Here is a 14693-nt window from a genome sequence, read left to right on the forward strand (position 1 = left end):
TTCAATGATCAGCTTGTAAAAACTTAAAGGTATACTTACCACTTTGTGATTGTGATAGATGTGCAACGCTTCTAGATCTTCAAACACCTATAGTAGTCTTGATGAGTTTGAGGTGTTTGTATGCATTTGTTTGCAAGTAAGAGGACCCTGTAATGTCAACAAAAACATTAGAAAGGTTCTGAAACAGAAAGACAAGAGGAGTAAAATGCATAGTGTGATTGGGAAACATCATCATCATTATAGACTTTTTCCTCTGGTTCGAAAATAATAATTGTTGTTATGTTTCAGGACCTCAGATTGTGTGCAGCAAGTCCTTAAACCTAATCACATATGTGGAGCATCCCTGCCTCCTGTTGGTGGCAACGTGCACAACAACAACCAGGCCTATTTTATTTTTGCCATCGGCCACGGAACCGGAACTATAGTTGGTGCAGTATTGCTACGGATTCCATAGCAGTAGTTTCAATATTATCAGACTGGAAGGGTTTTTTCATGCTAGAAGTATGTTAGCTGTTGTCACAGTCGACTTTTCCGTGGTTTATTTCCAATAGCATTAGGGAACATGGTGTTTGTCAGTGGAGAGAGAACAGTTGCCTCGCCAACTGAGGTGAATCCTAGTGCGTCCCTGTATGGGAATTGCTTAATAGGACAACCTCATTTAAAAGCCTCCCCCGGCTACTCACACAGTGCAGATTAAATTATGTGGAATAGCTAAACTATATCACTTCATTAACAACGTCCAGTGTGTTAGTGATGAAGTCAACCAGATGATAAATGGCTACAACAAACATTTGTTAAAGGCATGGAATGCAAACACAGATCTTCTGTCCATCCTGAACCCTTAATTCCCATCGAGGGCTTCCCATCTCAAATTTCAATGTTTTACCTGCAGGCAGAGTTTGAGTGTTCCAGGGTGCTAGCTTCCTACGTAAGCACTCACTAAACAGCACAGGGTACATGGAAACCAGAACATGGCACTGAAAGATGTAGAAATGTATAGATAATAAACAGTTTTCCATTTCAGTGTGCTGCATGTTAAATAACGCAGTGGCCAGTAACAGTCTTGTTCTTCCTTTCAACAAAACTGCTGTTAGCCCTCTATGTCTGGGTTTTCTCACAAACTTGAATTACATTATTCTAATTAATGTAAACTTACTAGTACAAACACACATACAAATCAAGGGCAATGTATTCCAAAGGTTTTATTTAAAAAAAAAAAAAAAAATTCAAAGCAGACAGATGTTTGACTGCAATACTGTATAACTGTAAATAAAATCCAACAAAATTTGACCAACATTTATACAATTGAGTGTGCGTTGATTTCTCAATTTCCCCGTTTATCTTGATGTAGTGCCCATACACGGTGACCGTAATTACAAGTTGGAAAATATTTCCAAGAGTCATAAAAAAGGACTGGGAGCTTCTATCTTTTTAATCCAAGGGATTCAACTGGGATAATTGCCAGTTAGGATATAGATGCATTACTTAACAGATACCTTTTAATACAGTTGATGTCTGGTGATGGGATGGGAGCTGGAAATGCACATTATGTGTAACGTCCTGAGCTGGTTATAAAAAAACATAGTTCAAGCTCATGTCATTTCTTGGGATGATCGCCATCAAGTCTGTGTCATTTCAAAGCTCTAGCATTTGCTTGAAGCCTCACTATTATTTAAACTGGACCTGTTCTTGAAGGTAAAGGATTCTGCCAGTCTGCTGATCAATTAATTAACTCTAATTTACATCTGAGGACTACCTTTCTAAAATATGAACACTGTAGCACTTTGTCTTATTACACTAATGTAGAGACAAAGTGAAATAGTTCAAAGTTCTAAAAAGGTGCCAGTGATCGGATTTGTTAATGATTTCATGTCATGGTAAAAAAAAAAAAGGCCACAGCTGTTTAAAAGCACAATTTTGGAAAATGTTAACAGCTAAAAGCTAGCAACAATAAACATAGTAGACAATTCAAACATCAATTATTAAAATCAGCATCCAGTGGGGAGTCACAAGATAAATAATACTAAAATGGGACCGTCAATAGCAATAAAAAATTGTTAGTGCAGTACATGGGCCAATACAAATAGCACAACTTGACTTTAAAATTGATATAATGTACTGCCACATTATGTCAGCCTTAAACTCCCCTCTTAGGTGCCACTATATGCTACATCTAGATGGAGGGGAATCATTTAATTTTGTTATCGATAGGGGAGGGCTCTACATACTCTCAAGTGACATCTTACATGGGGGAGTAACATCACTGGGAGGGACAGAATCCCACCCAAAGCTCACTTCACAGAACTGAGGACATGGCCAGGATTTGGAAAAGGTCACCTTAACCATTTCTGATAAAACACCCCCTTCAAAAGGAGGGGGTGGGGAAAAAAAGAGAGTGAGGTCTTGTCCGTTGAACAGGGTCATTTTCCACCTGCCATGATTTTGAGGTACTGCAATGCATTGTGGGCAGCGTTAGCCCGCGCTGCATCCTGGCTTTGGGCGAAGCCGTGGCACACGGTTATGGGCTGCGTGGAGAGTTCCACCAGACACTGGCACAGGCCACTGAGACTGCGCTCCTCTGAGACAGAGAGAGAGAGAGAGAGAGAGAATGGAAGGAAGAATATGAGATTTTGAAATTAAACTCAGCTTGCGTTTAAAGATCTTGAAATGTGACAGAAGTAGCAGAACATTTACTTCAGGGGAAACTAAAATTAGCCTCTGTATGCCAGTAAACAATATGGTCTACATCAAAGGTCTTCAACAGGGGGTCCGCAACCCCCAGGGGGTTCGCGGAGGTACTGCAAGGGGGTCGCGAAATCTTTGGTTGACAAGACAATTATTTTAATATATTTCTAAAAATAAATAAATACATTTTTTCCCCACAAATCTAAATGTCTTCCAAATCAGAATTGTTTTTATTCCCTTTAAATTCACATTAACATAAATCCAACATATTGTAGCGAACGTATAAATTGATCGAGAAGACGTTATCTTTCAGTCCAATTTACACATTCAGCTACCCACAGGAGCTCTCTCAAGCTGGGCACCGGTTCACCTCACAGCACCTTTCATGCAAATACAACAGCACAGGCACTAGCCAATCAGATCACGTTTATGCTCAAGTCTAAAGAGCTCGAAGATCAAAAAATGGCGGACCAAACTCTGTAGCTTGTCTTGTTTTACCTATAAATTGCAAAATTAAATATGTAAATTTTTGCTTAGATTTTAAAACAATTACCGAGAAATAGACACTGTACAAGGTCAAAAAACCTTAATTGTAACTGAAAAATAAGTCTGAGAGGATTTGCGAGGTGAATGAGCCCCCTATCTAACGTAGCATGCTACTACCTACAAGGTTAACAACTTGCTAGCGGTGTGATTGGTTTGTTGACCTGTCAATCTCACTATAACGTCTCTGTTGTCAACACAACCCCATGCGCCAGACTCCTCCTCCGTCAATCGTTGGATCGTGCAAGTCAGGAGTTATTGAAAAGAAGATACATCTCACTAATGTGGGAGGATGTGTGCCATCGACAGATGCTTGAGGATTCACTGTCCCTTCTTTATGTATGATGAAATAGAAACATATATCTGTGAATTATTTTAATAAGTTGTTATTAATTGTTAGCTCAGAGTTGTATGCAAGATGTATGTTTATAAATGGCAGTGGCAAGGGCACCCTGTACCTTTCATGTTGTTAAATGTTAAATTAAATTCAATGTAAAAAATTGTTAAGTTAAATTCATTGTTCAAAAATGTTAGGTTAAATTCAATGTTAAAAAATAAAAATGTTAATGAATATATTAACCTTTGTATTATTTGAAAAGCTTACTATTGAATGCACAATAACAGGGTAGCTATGTTTATATGGCACTAGGCCCAGTATATTATAAACAAAATGTTATGCAATTTATATAGTAGGGGGTCCCTGCTCATCTCGCCATCAGTTTGGGGGTCCCTGGCCTGAAAAACGTTGAAGGTCTACATTTGTCTTGGTCTACATTTAAAGCTAAAGCATTGGCTTATTATAATGCCCACTAGTGGCAGACGTGAGTAACTGCACTTGTCTGATATCATGCATATAATAGTATATTTATTGACTGATTAGGTTAGACATTCTCAAATCTACATTTTATTTGAACTCGATTGAACAGAAAACAGAATGACGAAACCTGCAGTGAAATAGTCTACAATATATGAAAGAATTAAAATGTTACTAGCATAGATATTGCAATCCATCTGTAAAGCTGCCTAATGAGCAGTGTTGTGCAAGTTCACACCTCTCATAAACTAGTTCAAAGTTCAGTTCATACAAGTAAACATGAATAGTTCACGTTCATAGTTCAACTAGTTCATAGTTCAGTTCATTTCATAGTTTTCAGGTGGGACGTGAGAATGAAAGACTTAACTTGTTTTTTTAAAGAAAACTTTATCCATCCATGTACTCCTTGCCATAAACTGCACCTCATATGTATAATTTCCTAAAATAAATGTACATTTTTTTAAAATTATTGCTAATTTTTCAGGAGGACATCATTTGCACAGAAAGGTGAGATTTTTACTGTTGGAATCTTTATCAGACAGTGTGTAAAAATCCCGCACATAATAAGGTGCATCGGATGTACTCGCTGAGTCTGCGTTTTTGTTTTCGCTTTCACTTGCCATTTTTATATGATACCGAGAGCAGTTGTCTTGGAATACGTTGCTTGTTTGGTATAAATGTGTGTGCGATGATTCATGGGTAACGCAGTGCGAAGTCGAGTTAGTTGGTTTGTACGGGTACTGAGCAACAACATGGTGCAAGCATTCGATTTAGACAGCGTCTTTCCTCAGGAGAAGGAAAACATTCCGTAACACTTTAGCTAGACCTCAGAGGCACCGGACCTCAGATAATATGAACCTTGACCGTTTTTTTTGCCATTAAGTGGCGTTCAGTTCATCGTTCTCATAAAAATGAACGTGTTCAATGAATTCGATCTTATGAACGCGTTCATGCACAACACTGCTAATGATTATTAGTACTTTTACTCATCAGCATCCAAAAAAAAGAGTAAAACAGTACTTAAATAATACTGAAACTAACCCATCCTGGCTGACTACAATACATATGTGAAGGATGACAACTGAGCCACTAAGCCAGCTGATCTAAGAACACCTCATTTAGATAAATTTTGTATTTCCTGGTGAAACAGATGACCTGCTTTTACAGCCACAAGCTGTCTGTCTGTGTCTGACACTTTCACGGAGTACAGTGGTTCATTTTTCACACACTTTCAATGTCTAAAAATATTTGAAGTATAAAGACTTATCTTGAGTTCATATTTAAAATGTGTAATCCCCCCCCCCCCCCATCATAACTGGCCTATAATATAAATAGAAAGAGTTTCATCCGAATGCTACATCAAACTCTCTTTGACAACATCATGCAAGGGCGTAACCATGGTATAGACATTGGGGGGTCCAAATAAAAAATAAAAATGATGTGCATTGCCTACAATTCTATATTTATATATGAGCATTCGCACATTTAGAACATAGTTTTTCGAGGACTACATTGACCACTTGAATTCACATCTAAAGGAATAGTGTAATATCTCTGAGATATTATGTTCTAAATGTGCGAATAGTAGGCCTAGATTAAAACTAATGTTGTAAGTCTAGTCTTACATTCAAATTTCACACCTGATCACCCGCATGTCCAGAGCATGTCCCTGTCTAGTCTGGCCAATGCTTTCAGCATGCCTGTCTTGTTACCACTTGTCATTTTATCAGAAGAACAGCGACTAACCTTCATGGCAGGGGCAAATCTAGGTTCCCATATTTTGGGTCGGCTAAGCTCCTAGGTAAAACCTATTATTTTTCCTGTTACCCAGCAAAACTAGGGGGGTCAGGGGGCATGCTCCCCCATAAGATTTTTTGGAAAATATCCTTTTAAATAGTGTCCTCTAGTGGGTTTTAAAGAGAAATTAACACATTTATAACAATACAAATGTTGAAGACATCTGCTTAGAAAGGTGCTAATTATACTTTAGCATGATAGGGATTTGCAGCTCAAATGAGTAGGTTAACGTTGTAGGCTAGAGTTCACTAGCTAGTTATAGCTGGCGGAGCTACTGAGTAGGCAGGATTCAAGAGAGCAATCTACCATTTGCTCGTGATGATTTAACAATTTAGTTTCTTTTACTATTTTAAACTTCATGTGCTTTACCTTTATATCCAGCATCTGGTTATGGCAGCTTTAACCAGCTTGGGTCAGGTCTCCTAAGTCTGTTTACTAGACGTTATCACTGACTGCACACTCGCGAGGCTCACTCACGACCAAATCCGTGCACTTGCCACAATAATATCATACAGGCGGGAGTCCTGTGCTTCTCGGGACTATTTTATTTCTAACTCTTAAAATTAAACAAAATAAGTTCACTAAATCGGTTGCAAGGTGCCCCTGGTTTATGATCTATCATTTTATATTCGGATTTTAGGAGGCTACACGTTTTATCTGCTTACACATTAAGCTCGGTATCAACTTCCTTACTGTCTGGAAAAGTGTTAGGTAACCATGACAACGCAGAACGACGCAAGGTGGATTCAAACTAATTCACACAAGTGAGGAGGGGGGAGTCACACGCTTATGTTTTTCTTAACAAACGGAAATACATTGAAAATAAATAGGACATAACGGGAGACCGATCCATTGACAGGGTTCATAAAAGGAGAACAAATATCTAACATATTTTCTGTTGTATATTGGGGGGGACAGATTGGTACTTTCTCAGTATTGGGGGGGACACGTCCTTGACATCATGTATAGCAATACATTTACTTCATTACTATATGTTGAAGGCAGACTTTGGCTCTCATTTTACACTGATGAGACAAACAAAAAAAAGTTATCTTTAAATACATCGTCAACAAACCAATCCAAGCCAGACTGGCTCCATTTCATCCCAGGAGATAGGGTGGGAAAATATGACTAATAGCAGACTAAAGGTTTGCGGCTGGGTCTCTGCCCTGGTTCCTCCCCCAAAAATAGCCTCTGGCAACCCACTTAAGGATGGCATTGGGCACATAATTTGGTGGTTGATTTACAAAACTGTGTTCGACATTCATAAGGGCGACCAAAGCCACTCCACTTACATATTTGCACTAAGTATGACCAAATGAGATGGGAGGCCACAAACCGCGTGTTTCCGCCAGAGGTGATTAATTAGCAATGCAAAACTGCAGTGTGGAGCTAGGGGGTTTCAGCAGAACCCTTCCAGCACTACAATTAAACAACATGTTTACTCATCACACTAAACCTAGACTACATGCTGATACAAATGGTGACACTTCCCAGATGAGATTAATCAGCACAATGACATGGAGAAGGCTCGGCTGAGTTTTGATTTCTGATTGAGAAATGAAATAAAATAGATAACCAAGTAACAGGTTCTATTCTGGACTAGACAGCGAGGTAGGAAAGAAGGTTAGGACATTATACCTTTTGGACTTGAGTAGGGGTGGGTAAAGATTATTTATAGACATCATTCTGAAATATTAAAACAACCTGTCTAGATGCAGTTATGAGCTATTACTGTTACCATGTTAGTGTTAGGTAGAGTAGCTGCTTGTGGCTAGGCTTACCCAGGTCGAGGTAGCTGATGTCAAAGCGCTGCTCCTCAGACAGGTCGTGCAGCAGGGAGCAGAAGTTGGCTGTGGAGCTGGCCGTGGCCAGTGGGTGGCTGCGCAGCTGCAGGATCTTTTCGCCCGCCGAGTTGCGAAGAGAGTCCCAGGTGCAGCCGGAACCCTTCCACTTTCCACCCTCCAACCGGTGCTGCTGAAGTCAGAGTGCATGAAGAGGAAAGGCTATGAGAAGAGGTGTACTGGTGTCCTACACAGCATTTACATCTAAGAAGGAGTTTTACTGGAATCTTACAATCTCATCTACCTAACAATTCAGCGTTATTTATAAATAAAATTGTCTCAGGGCGCTTCTTGTAATAGCTAACAGTTCACTTTTAATAAATTACACTATCCGATGTATATTAAGCATCTTGCAAAAAAAAAAAAAATGATGCTTTGGTTATGTTAGCGTTCCGATGTCACAATAAATAAAACTATGCAGTCATATTTATGTAAAATCTTGTGATATTACTCAGAGACCTTGTCAGTCTTCATGCTTCTTTAACTTCTGCCCATGTCTTAGGATAGTGGTGTAAAAGCGAGCTACACTTTGCAAATTTAGGGGGATCTCAGTAGTAGTAAAAAAAATTAAAAAAAAAAAACTCTTTCAGAATTGGGCTATAAAAGACCCACTAGAAATATGACAAGTTTAAATGGTATTGAATGACTTGCATTTTACATGTTCATTGTGTTTTTAGGATAAATTATCAACTGCACAAGTTATTCTTTTACAGAACATTAGTCAGCTGTAATGACATTAATAAACATTTAACATTAATTAACCCACAATTAACATTAATTGTAAGCCCACATTTACAACATCATTGACATAATGTTGGTAAATGAGAGCTCTGGTGAAATGATCAGCCATCTCACCATAGTGAAGGTATCTTCCTCCGTCTCTGCTTCATGGCTACTGCGCAGGTCCACCGGTACGTCATGGATTCTGGAGAGCATCTTCGCTGCCGCATTGCGCTTGGCAAGTTTCTTGGATGTACCACTGCCTATTAATTTTAGGTAAAGGTTAGAAAAGAAAAAAAATTAGCTTTTTTTTCCCCAGTGCACACCTATTTTCTAAAGAAATGTTTCACTGTGTTGTGGAAAAATGTCATGTGCATCAGCTGCATTCAATAACTGGTGGTTATCAACTTTGCAGCAAATCCAGAGACTTCAATACCAACAGCAAGCCTTTAATGACACTGACTGCTATAGAACCTGAACGTTTTATAGGCGACCTGAGCATTGGTAAAACAGTGCTTTAAAGGAAAGTCTCCCATGAATCCCACAGCTCTGCCCGGCCCCCACTCAACATTACCGATTTCAACAAATCTCTCCACGCGGCAGGTCATGGTGAACTCCTTACGATGTGCAGGCCCAGACTCCTGTGTCACTGTGTACTCAGGCAAACGCCAGCCTTTCTGCACTACAAGCTCCTACCAGACGAATGGGGAGGCAAACAGTGAAGAGTGTTAAGAATAGTGGGGAGCAGAAAAGAGCTCAATCTTTCGACAGAATAGCCATGAAAAACCTAGGGTAAACGTAGAAATTATGTGGCATAACGTGAATCGCTTGTCATAGGGAATAAACTCAAATAACAGACTGCAGAGTTAGAGAGACTAATGCCCATGTTAGAGTGTAATGTCTAATGTTAGAGTGATAATATGTTATCACCTGTAGTGCTCCTACTGGATTGCACTCGACTTGCTGGGTAGAGCTGGTCGACTTCATCTCTGCTTGAATACTGCACAAAGTTTGGAACCAGAATTTAGCAGACAGAATATGATAATTTTTTTATCAGCTCAAGATACACAAACACATTGGGATACCATATCAATAACGGACTTTACCATTCCCCATCTATAGACATTTCGACCCCAGCAAATCCCTCGACTCCTCCGACAACCCCTATGCTTCCTTTGAGCATCTTGAGAGAAGCCTCTGCGGCTTTGTGCTTTGCAGCCTTCTTACTGGGCCCTTGGCCGGTGCAACTTATGTCGCCCACGGAGACGCGGAAGGTGAAGTTGGGCTGGTGGGCCTGGCCCTCGGCCTTCAGCAGGTCATACACCGGGGTCTTGCCTATCCGCGTTCCATACTCCTGCAGCAGACTGATGGGCGTCTTCCCGGGATTCACAGCCAGCATTTGCTCAATACTAACACAGTACAGACAGTTAGTCAGATGAGCAGCTGTCAACCAATACAAAAACACGTGGCTCTACCTGGAAAAGTCCACGCCCAGTGTGATCTAATGTTCACCTCATCATTCAAATTGGGTTTAAATTGCCTGGACTTTAAAGAGCACTATCGCTAATTTGCTAGCTAGCCATCTCGTTAGTTTGCTAACATCAATGGTGACTGTTACAGTAGCTAGCATTAGCAAAACCACAGTGGCAATGTTGCTATGGATTGTGTGGTGACACTGTCAACATCCCCATCTCATGCAAGTAAGGACAAGATCTAGGTCCGACGGAATAGTTGGCTAATTCTTGCCAGTGTGCATTCTCATTTATCATGGTTACGCTTGATAGACCATGTTACCTGGAACTCCCAGAGTTTCTCTTGCAGTTGCCCGGGCTTTTCTCGTCGTTCATTCCCTAATAACAGAGACAAAGCCAGTCGGTTTCAGATTCCAAACTCCCCCCCCCAAAAAAACAAATAAAAATCCCTAGATGTCATTGATGGTCCCTCAAGACGAGGAGGCAGCGACATTAGGAGACTGCGACCTCCTTTCGCAGTTCCTCTGCACGATGGCAGTGTATTGGAAATATATTTCCCGCATAGATATTTCTTAGCATCAACCAACTTCCGTCGCCGGCTTTTGACGTCACACCCTTACACGTTCAGGCAAAGAATTTAGCCTACAAATAACATAATGATTGTTATTTACTGTCATTGTGCTTAGGTATCTTAAAAACATCAACAGTATCCGTTTTCACCACATGGGTCATGGGCATAAATCCATGTCTGTGGTCTGTTTAGATTTGTCATTGAAAGTAATGATTAAAATTAATGTATTCTTAGATAATGTATTGTCAAGCCACTATTAAATAAGTAAGAAATTAGTAGGTATATCGAACTGTCATTCTGGCAGAAAAACATCCTATTTAACATCATAATTCTCTACCTTTATCTACTATTTGGATCTTTGAAGCCAGGCAGTGGTCCACCTTAGTCAGTTCAATTTTAGAGTTCAAGATTATTTTTGGTGATATTGCTGGTTTTTTTTAATCGTTGTGTTTGTTTGGTATTGTATAAATAATAGAAACCAGAGAAAAGCTAACACTTGAGTGCACAACCTGACTTGACAGCCCGAGGAAGGCCTTTATGTTTTTCCTTAAAAATTAGGCACTTTTAGAGCTGAGGCAGGAATTATCAGTCATTTGTTTAAGTGTAAAGTGAGCTTTAAATCAATTGTCCGTTTCAGTGGGAATAGTTTCATAGGATTTCTCCGATAGTCTATCTTTGCTGCTCCCCTGCATATTCCTTGAGCAAACCTGATAAATAAGCCCCAAAAATAAGAAAAGGGTAAATTTGAGGAATGTTTAGATCACTGAAAACAAACCCTTTTTAAACCATGTAAGTGACCCTTTCATCACTCACTCAAACGTGCCTCATGTGAGGAGCATGGCAACAGGTCCAAGGAAAGTGTTGACAATTTCTTGAAAAGCTATGAATTAGTTGACCTGAGGGGGGCAGAATTTAGTCATACTTGTATTGCATTTCATGGCCCTACAGCCTTAACTGATGTCATTAACACTGGGACTGTTTATTGATGGTCACTTGTCTGCCAGAGACTTGTTTTAGATACTGATACATTTGATGAGAATGTCTGAAATGTAGAAGCATAGCATAAGTGGTATTTAAAAAAAAAAAAACATTAAAGAACAAACATTCCAAGTTCTTTTCAAAATGGAATTTTACATTCACCCTACAGCTGAGAGCCAAGGGCCATAGTAGTTAGGTAAGCATAACAATGCATAATGACCACACTTGAAGGCCTTCATGGCTCTGAGTGTCTCAGACATCATGTAGTTGTTTGGTCGGTGCAGTGATAAAAGTAGGCATCAAGGAAGAACAAACATGGATATCATAATTATACTATTACTGTGGCTTGTGTTTTACAGCTCCCGATGTCTGTGTTGTATTATTCTTTCTGTATGAGGTACAAATATGCCTTGTTTTCCAACCTATCATTTTCTGGTGTGGTTTTCCATTTTCTGCCATTTAACTTGTTAATCTAACTGCTGTTGCAGAGTTGGAGCTTAATGACAGCACCCTTACATGACTGATGACTCTAGGCAATAATGTTTCAATGAATCTTAACAATCCACACACAAACACATTAATTTACACAAAATCTCATAGAAGATGCACACACTCACACAAACACACCCACCCACACACACACTCACACACTCACACACTTCCCTCTCTTCTTTTGGCCTGGCATTCAGTGCATTTGATCCCCCACCCATTTTGTTCTGGCCAAAATCATCAGCAGATTCAAGATATCTTTTAAAAAAATGACTTGAGTTATATGAACAATTTTTTCCTCTCTCAATGTGCTCTATTTCCCTTTTTGTGTGTTTTGATCCCTGCTCTTGTGGCCGGCCTGTTCTGTGGTGAGGCGCGGGTTCGAGTGGCGCTCCAGTGTTATTTTTGGCTGGAGCAGTGGTTGGTGGCTCTAAGAGAGGGAGAGAGAGAGAGAGAGAGAGAGAGAGAGAGAGAGAGAGAGAGAGAGAGAGAGGGAGAGAGAGAGAGGGAGTGGGAGAGAGAGAGAGAGAGAGAGAGAGAGAGAGAGAGGAGACAGAGAGGGGGGATCACTCTCAGTCCAAAACCGAGGCTGTTTAAGGGATTTCTTGCCTGAAAGAATCCCTCTGTAATGATCAGAGTCATTATGGGCACACACAAAGTCTGAGATGTGCCTTTGCGCTTTTAGCTAATTTCTACACACCCGTGCTTATAGCACACTCCCCATGCATAAAGATTAGAATCACTCAACAAGACAGTCTACACTAGACGACCGTTGATAGGACTCTTTTTTATAAGTTTATGAGAAACAATAAAGGCAATACACGGTATAGACAGACCTCAGGGGATTCATTGTTTTTGTATTTTCAGCAGTTATATAACAGTTGACAGTCAGCCTACTAATAAGTGCAAAAATGGAATGGAATTAAAATGAATGGAATGGTATGAAGTGTATAAAATGTTTTAATATACAGGTATGTCAGACTTTTTTTTCTCTCTTTATCTGTTTCTCTCTCTCTGCCCATAGTCAGGATGCTTTGTGCCGCGCCAGGCATTTTTCCTTTCCCCTCTACACTCTGAAACATTATGTAAAAAAGATGTTTTCTTTCTATTTCTGGCAGCAGATCAAGTGAATTAGACTTTTTTTTTTAAATTGAGGCAAGTATGTATGTGTGTCTGGCATGTCTGTGTGTGTATGTTTATTTGCATGTGTGTAAGTGTTTGAGTTTGAGCATGTTTGTCTGTGCTTGCATATGTGTGTGCGTATGTGTGTGTGTGTGTGTGTGTGTGTGTGTGTGTGTGTGTGTGTGTGTGTGTGTGTGTGTGTGTGTGTGTGTGTTTGTGTGTGTGTGTGTGTGTGTGTGTGTGTGTGTGTGTGTGTGTGTGTGTGTGTTTATTTGCATGTGTGTAAGGGTTCGTGCGTGAGTTTGAGCATGTTTGTCTGTGATTGCATATGTGTGTACGTGTGTGTGTGTGTGTGTGTGTGTGTGTGTGTGTGTGTGTGTGTGTGTGTGTGTGTGTCTGTGTGTTTGTGTGTATGTGTGTGTGAGTGTGTGTGTGAGTTAACCCACAAAGATATTTCAATTTCTCGGGGATATTAAATAAACATGCAGCGGCAGCAGCCCCAGCAACACGCTTGCTGCCTGCCAGTCGCTCTGGAGGGGGGAGGGCCAGGGAGGGGTGGGGGAGGGGGGAGGGTTGTGGCCATGACTCTGGGGGGGTGCAGCGTCTCATGGTCAGGGCCCCCGCCGGACACGCTGGCGCCTCGCTCTGGAGGACTTCTGAACCACCACACTCCTCCGCCAAAACCCTGCCAACCCTTCCTCTCTCATCCAACCCAAATCACTCACTTCTTGCCTGCCTCTCTCTCTTTCTGTCTCATTCTGTCTCTTACCCTCCTTTTCTCTTTCTCTTCCCTCTTTCTCCCTCACATCCACACACTCTTGCTCTTTCTCTCATTCATTGTCAGTGTCCTTTCTAAGTATAATTTATAGCTCATTTCTTATTGTTCTGCTTCAAGTCACAGAGGTTCTCATCGCCACTTTCTCTGTAACCTTCACCTTTTCTGCGTTTCCTTTTCTCACATACATCCACCTCTTCCCTCTTTTTAAAAATCCATTCCCTCTTAAAATGTTCCCAGGAAGTATTTAGTGGCCTTCCCTGAAAAAATAGAAACACGGATGGTTTGGGTAGTGCGTCAGAATAAGAATACCATAGCAACATCAGATTCTTCAATATAGTACGCATTTAGCGAAAGGCAGTAGTCCATATGGCACATTCGTCCATATGCAGATATTTTCTGTTGCCAATTCAGTCACTAACCCAAATCTAGTTTTGTTCCCTCAAAGCATACCACTTGAATTAGGTCTGTTTAATCAAAGTGTAACAACTCCAACATTTTTAAACAAATTATTCTGAAATGTGGCATAGTGCTTATAATACAGCATGTATCACTATGGCTCTCCTTTCATTTTAAGTTTAACTTCATCATAGAGTTACAATTAAAAATTCATATGCAGAGTAAATACTTTTGGTAGCTTCTGAAATTTAAGTTTCAAAACCTGATCAGGCAGAGGCCTTTTTCTGTAGCCATAAAGTTTATTTGTACTGCTACAACCAGGGGACACAAAGTCCCAATAGACTGTAAAACTATAAAAGTCCAACATCTGGCAAACACAGATTTAACATGTCTCCCCTAAGCCATATTTGCCAGATATCCTAAACCCAGTGCTCTGAAAAAGGCACAGTGCATATCAAAAGATGTAAAAAAAAAAAAAAAAAAG

At 40.2% G+C, this 14693-nt stretch overlaps 1 protein-coding gene across 2 annotated transcripts; it reads right to left on the reverse strand.

Moving 5' to 3' along the window:
- Nucleotides 1-1847: 1847 nt before the first annotated feature.
- On the reverse strand, nt 1848-10420 carry tarbp2 (TAR (HIV) RNA binding protein 2). 2 transcript variants are annotated; one of them, XM_080845684.1, is made up of 7 exons: nt 10198-10420; nt 9510-9812; nt 9334-9403; nt 8978-9095; nt 8539-8666; nt 7624-7813; nt 1848-2578 (listed from the first exon to the last, which is right to left on the reverse strand). In XM_080845684.1, the coding sequence occupies exons 1-7, from the start codon at nt 10248-10250 to the stop codon at nt 2421-2423; spliced, it is 1020 nt and encodes a 339-aa protein (XP_080701810.1). In that variant the 5' UTR covers nt 10251-10420; the 3' UTR covers nt 1848-2420. The 2 variants fall into 2 exon arrangements, with proteins under 2 accessions (XP_080701810.1, XP_080701809.1); XM_080845683.1 differs by having other exon boundaries at nt 7624-7816.
- Nucleotides 10421-14693: the final 4273 nt, after the last annotated feature.

Source organism: Sprattus sprattus, assembly GCF_963457725.1.
Source record: "Sprattus sprattus genome assembly, chromosome: 10".
Classification (NCBI taxonomy): Eukaryota; Metazoa; Chordata; class Actinopteri; order Clupeiformes; family Clupeidae; genus Sprattus; species Sprattus sprattus.

Bases quoted from the DNA above. Each gene is read 5' to 3' on its own strand.
- tarbp2 (XM_080845683.1), bottom strand. From the start codon at position 10,250: ATGAACGACGAGAAAAGCCCGGGCAACTGCAAGAGAAACTCTGGGAGT. The intron at 8,667-8,977 runs GTAATGTTGAGT...TAAAATTAATAG, and splicing joins GGAGAGATTTGTTGAAATCG to GCAGTGGTACATCCAAGAAA. The intron at 2,579-7,623 runs GTAAGCCTAGCC...TCTCTGTCTCAG, and splicing joins CATCAGCTACCTCGACCTGG to AGGAGCGCAGTCTCAGTGGC.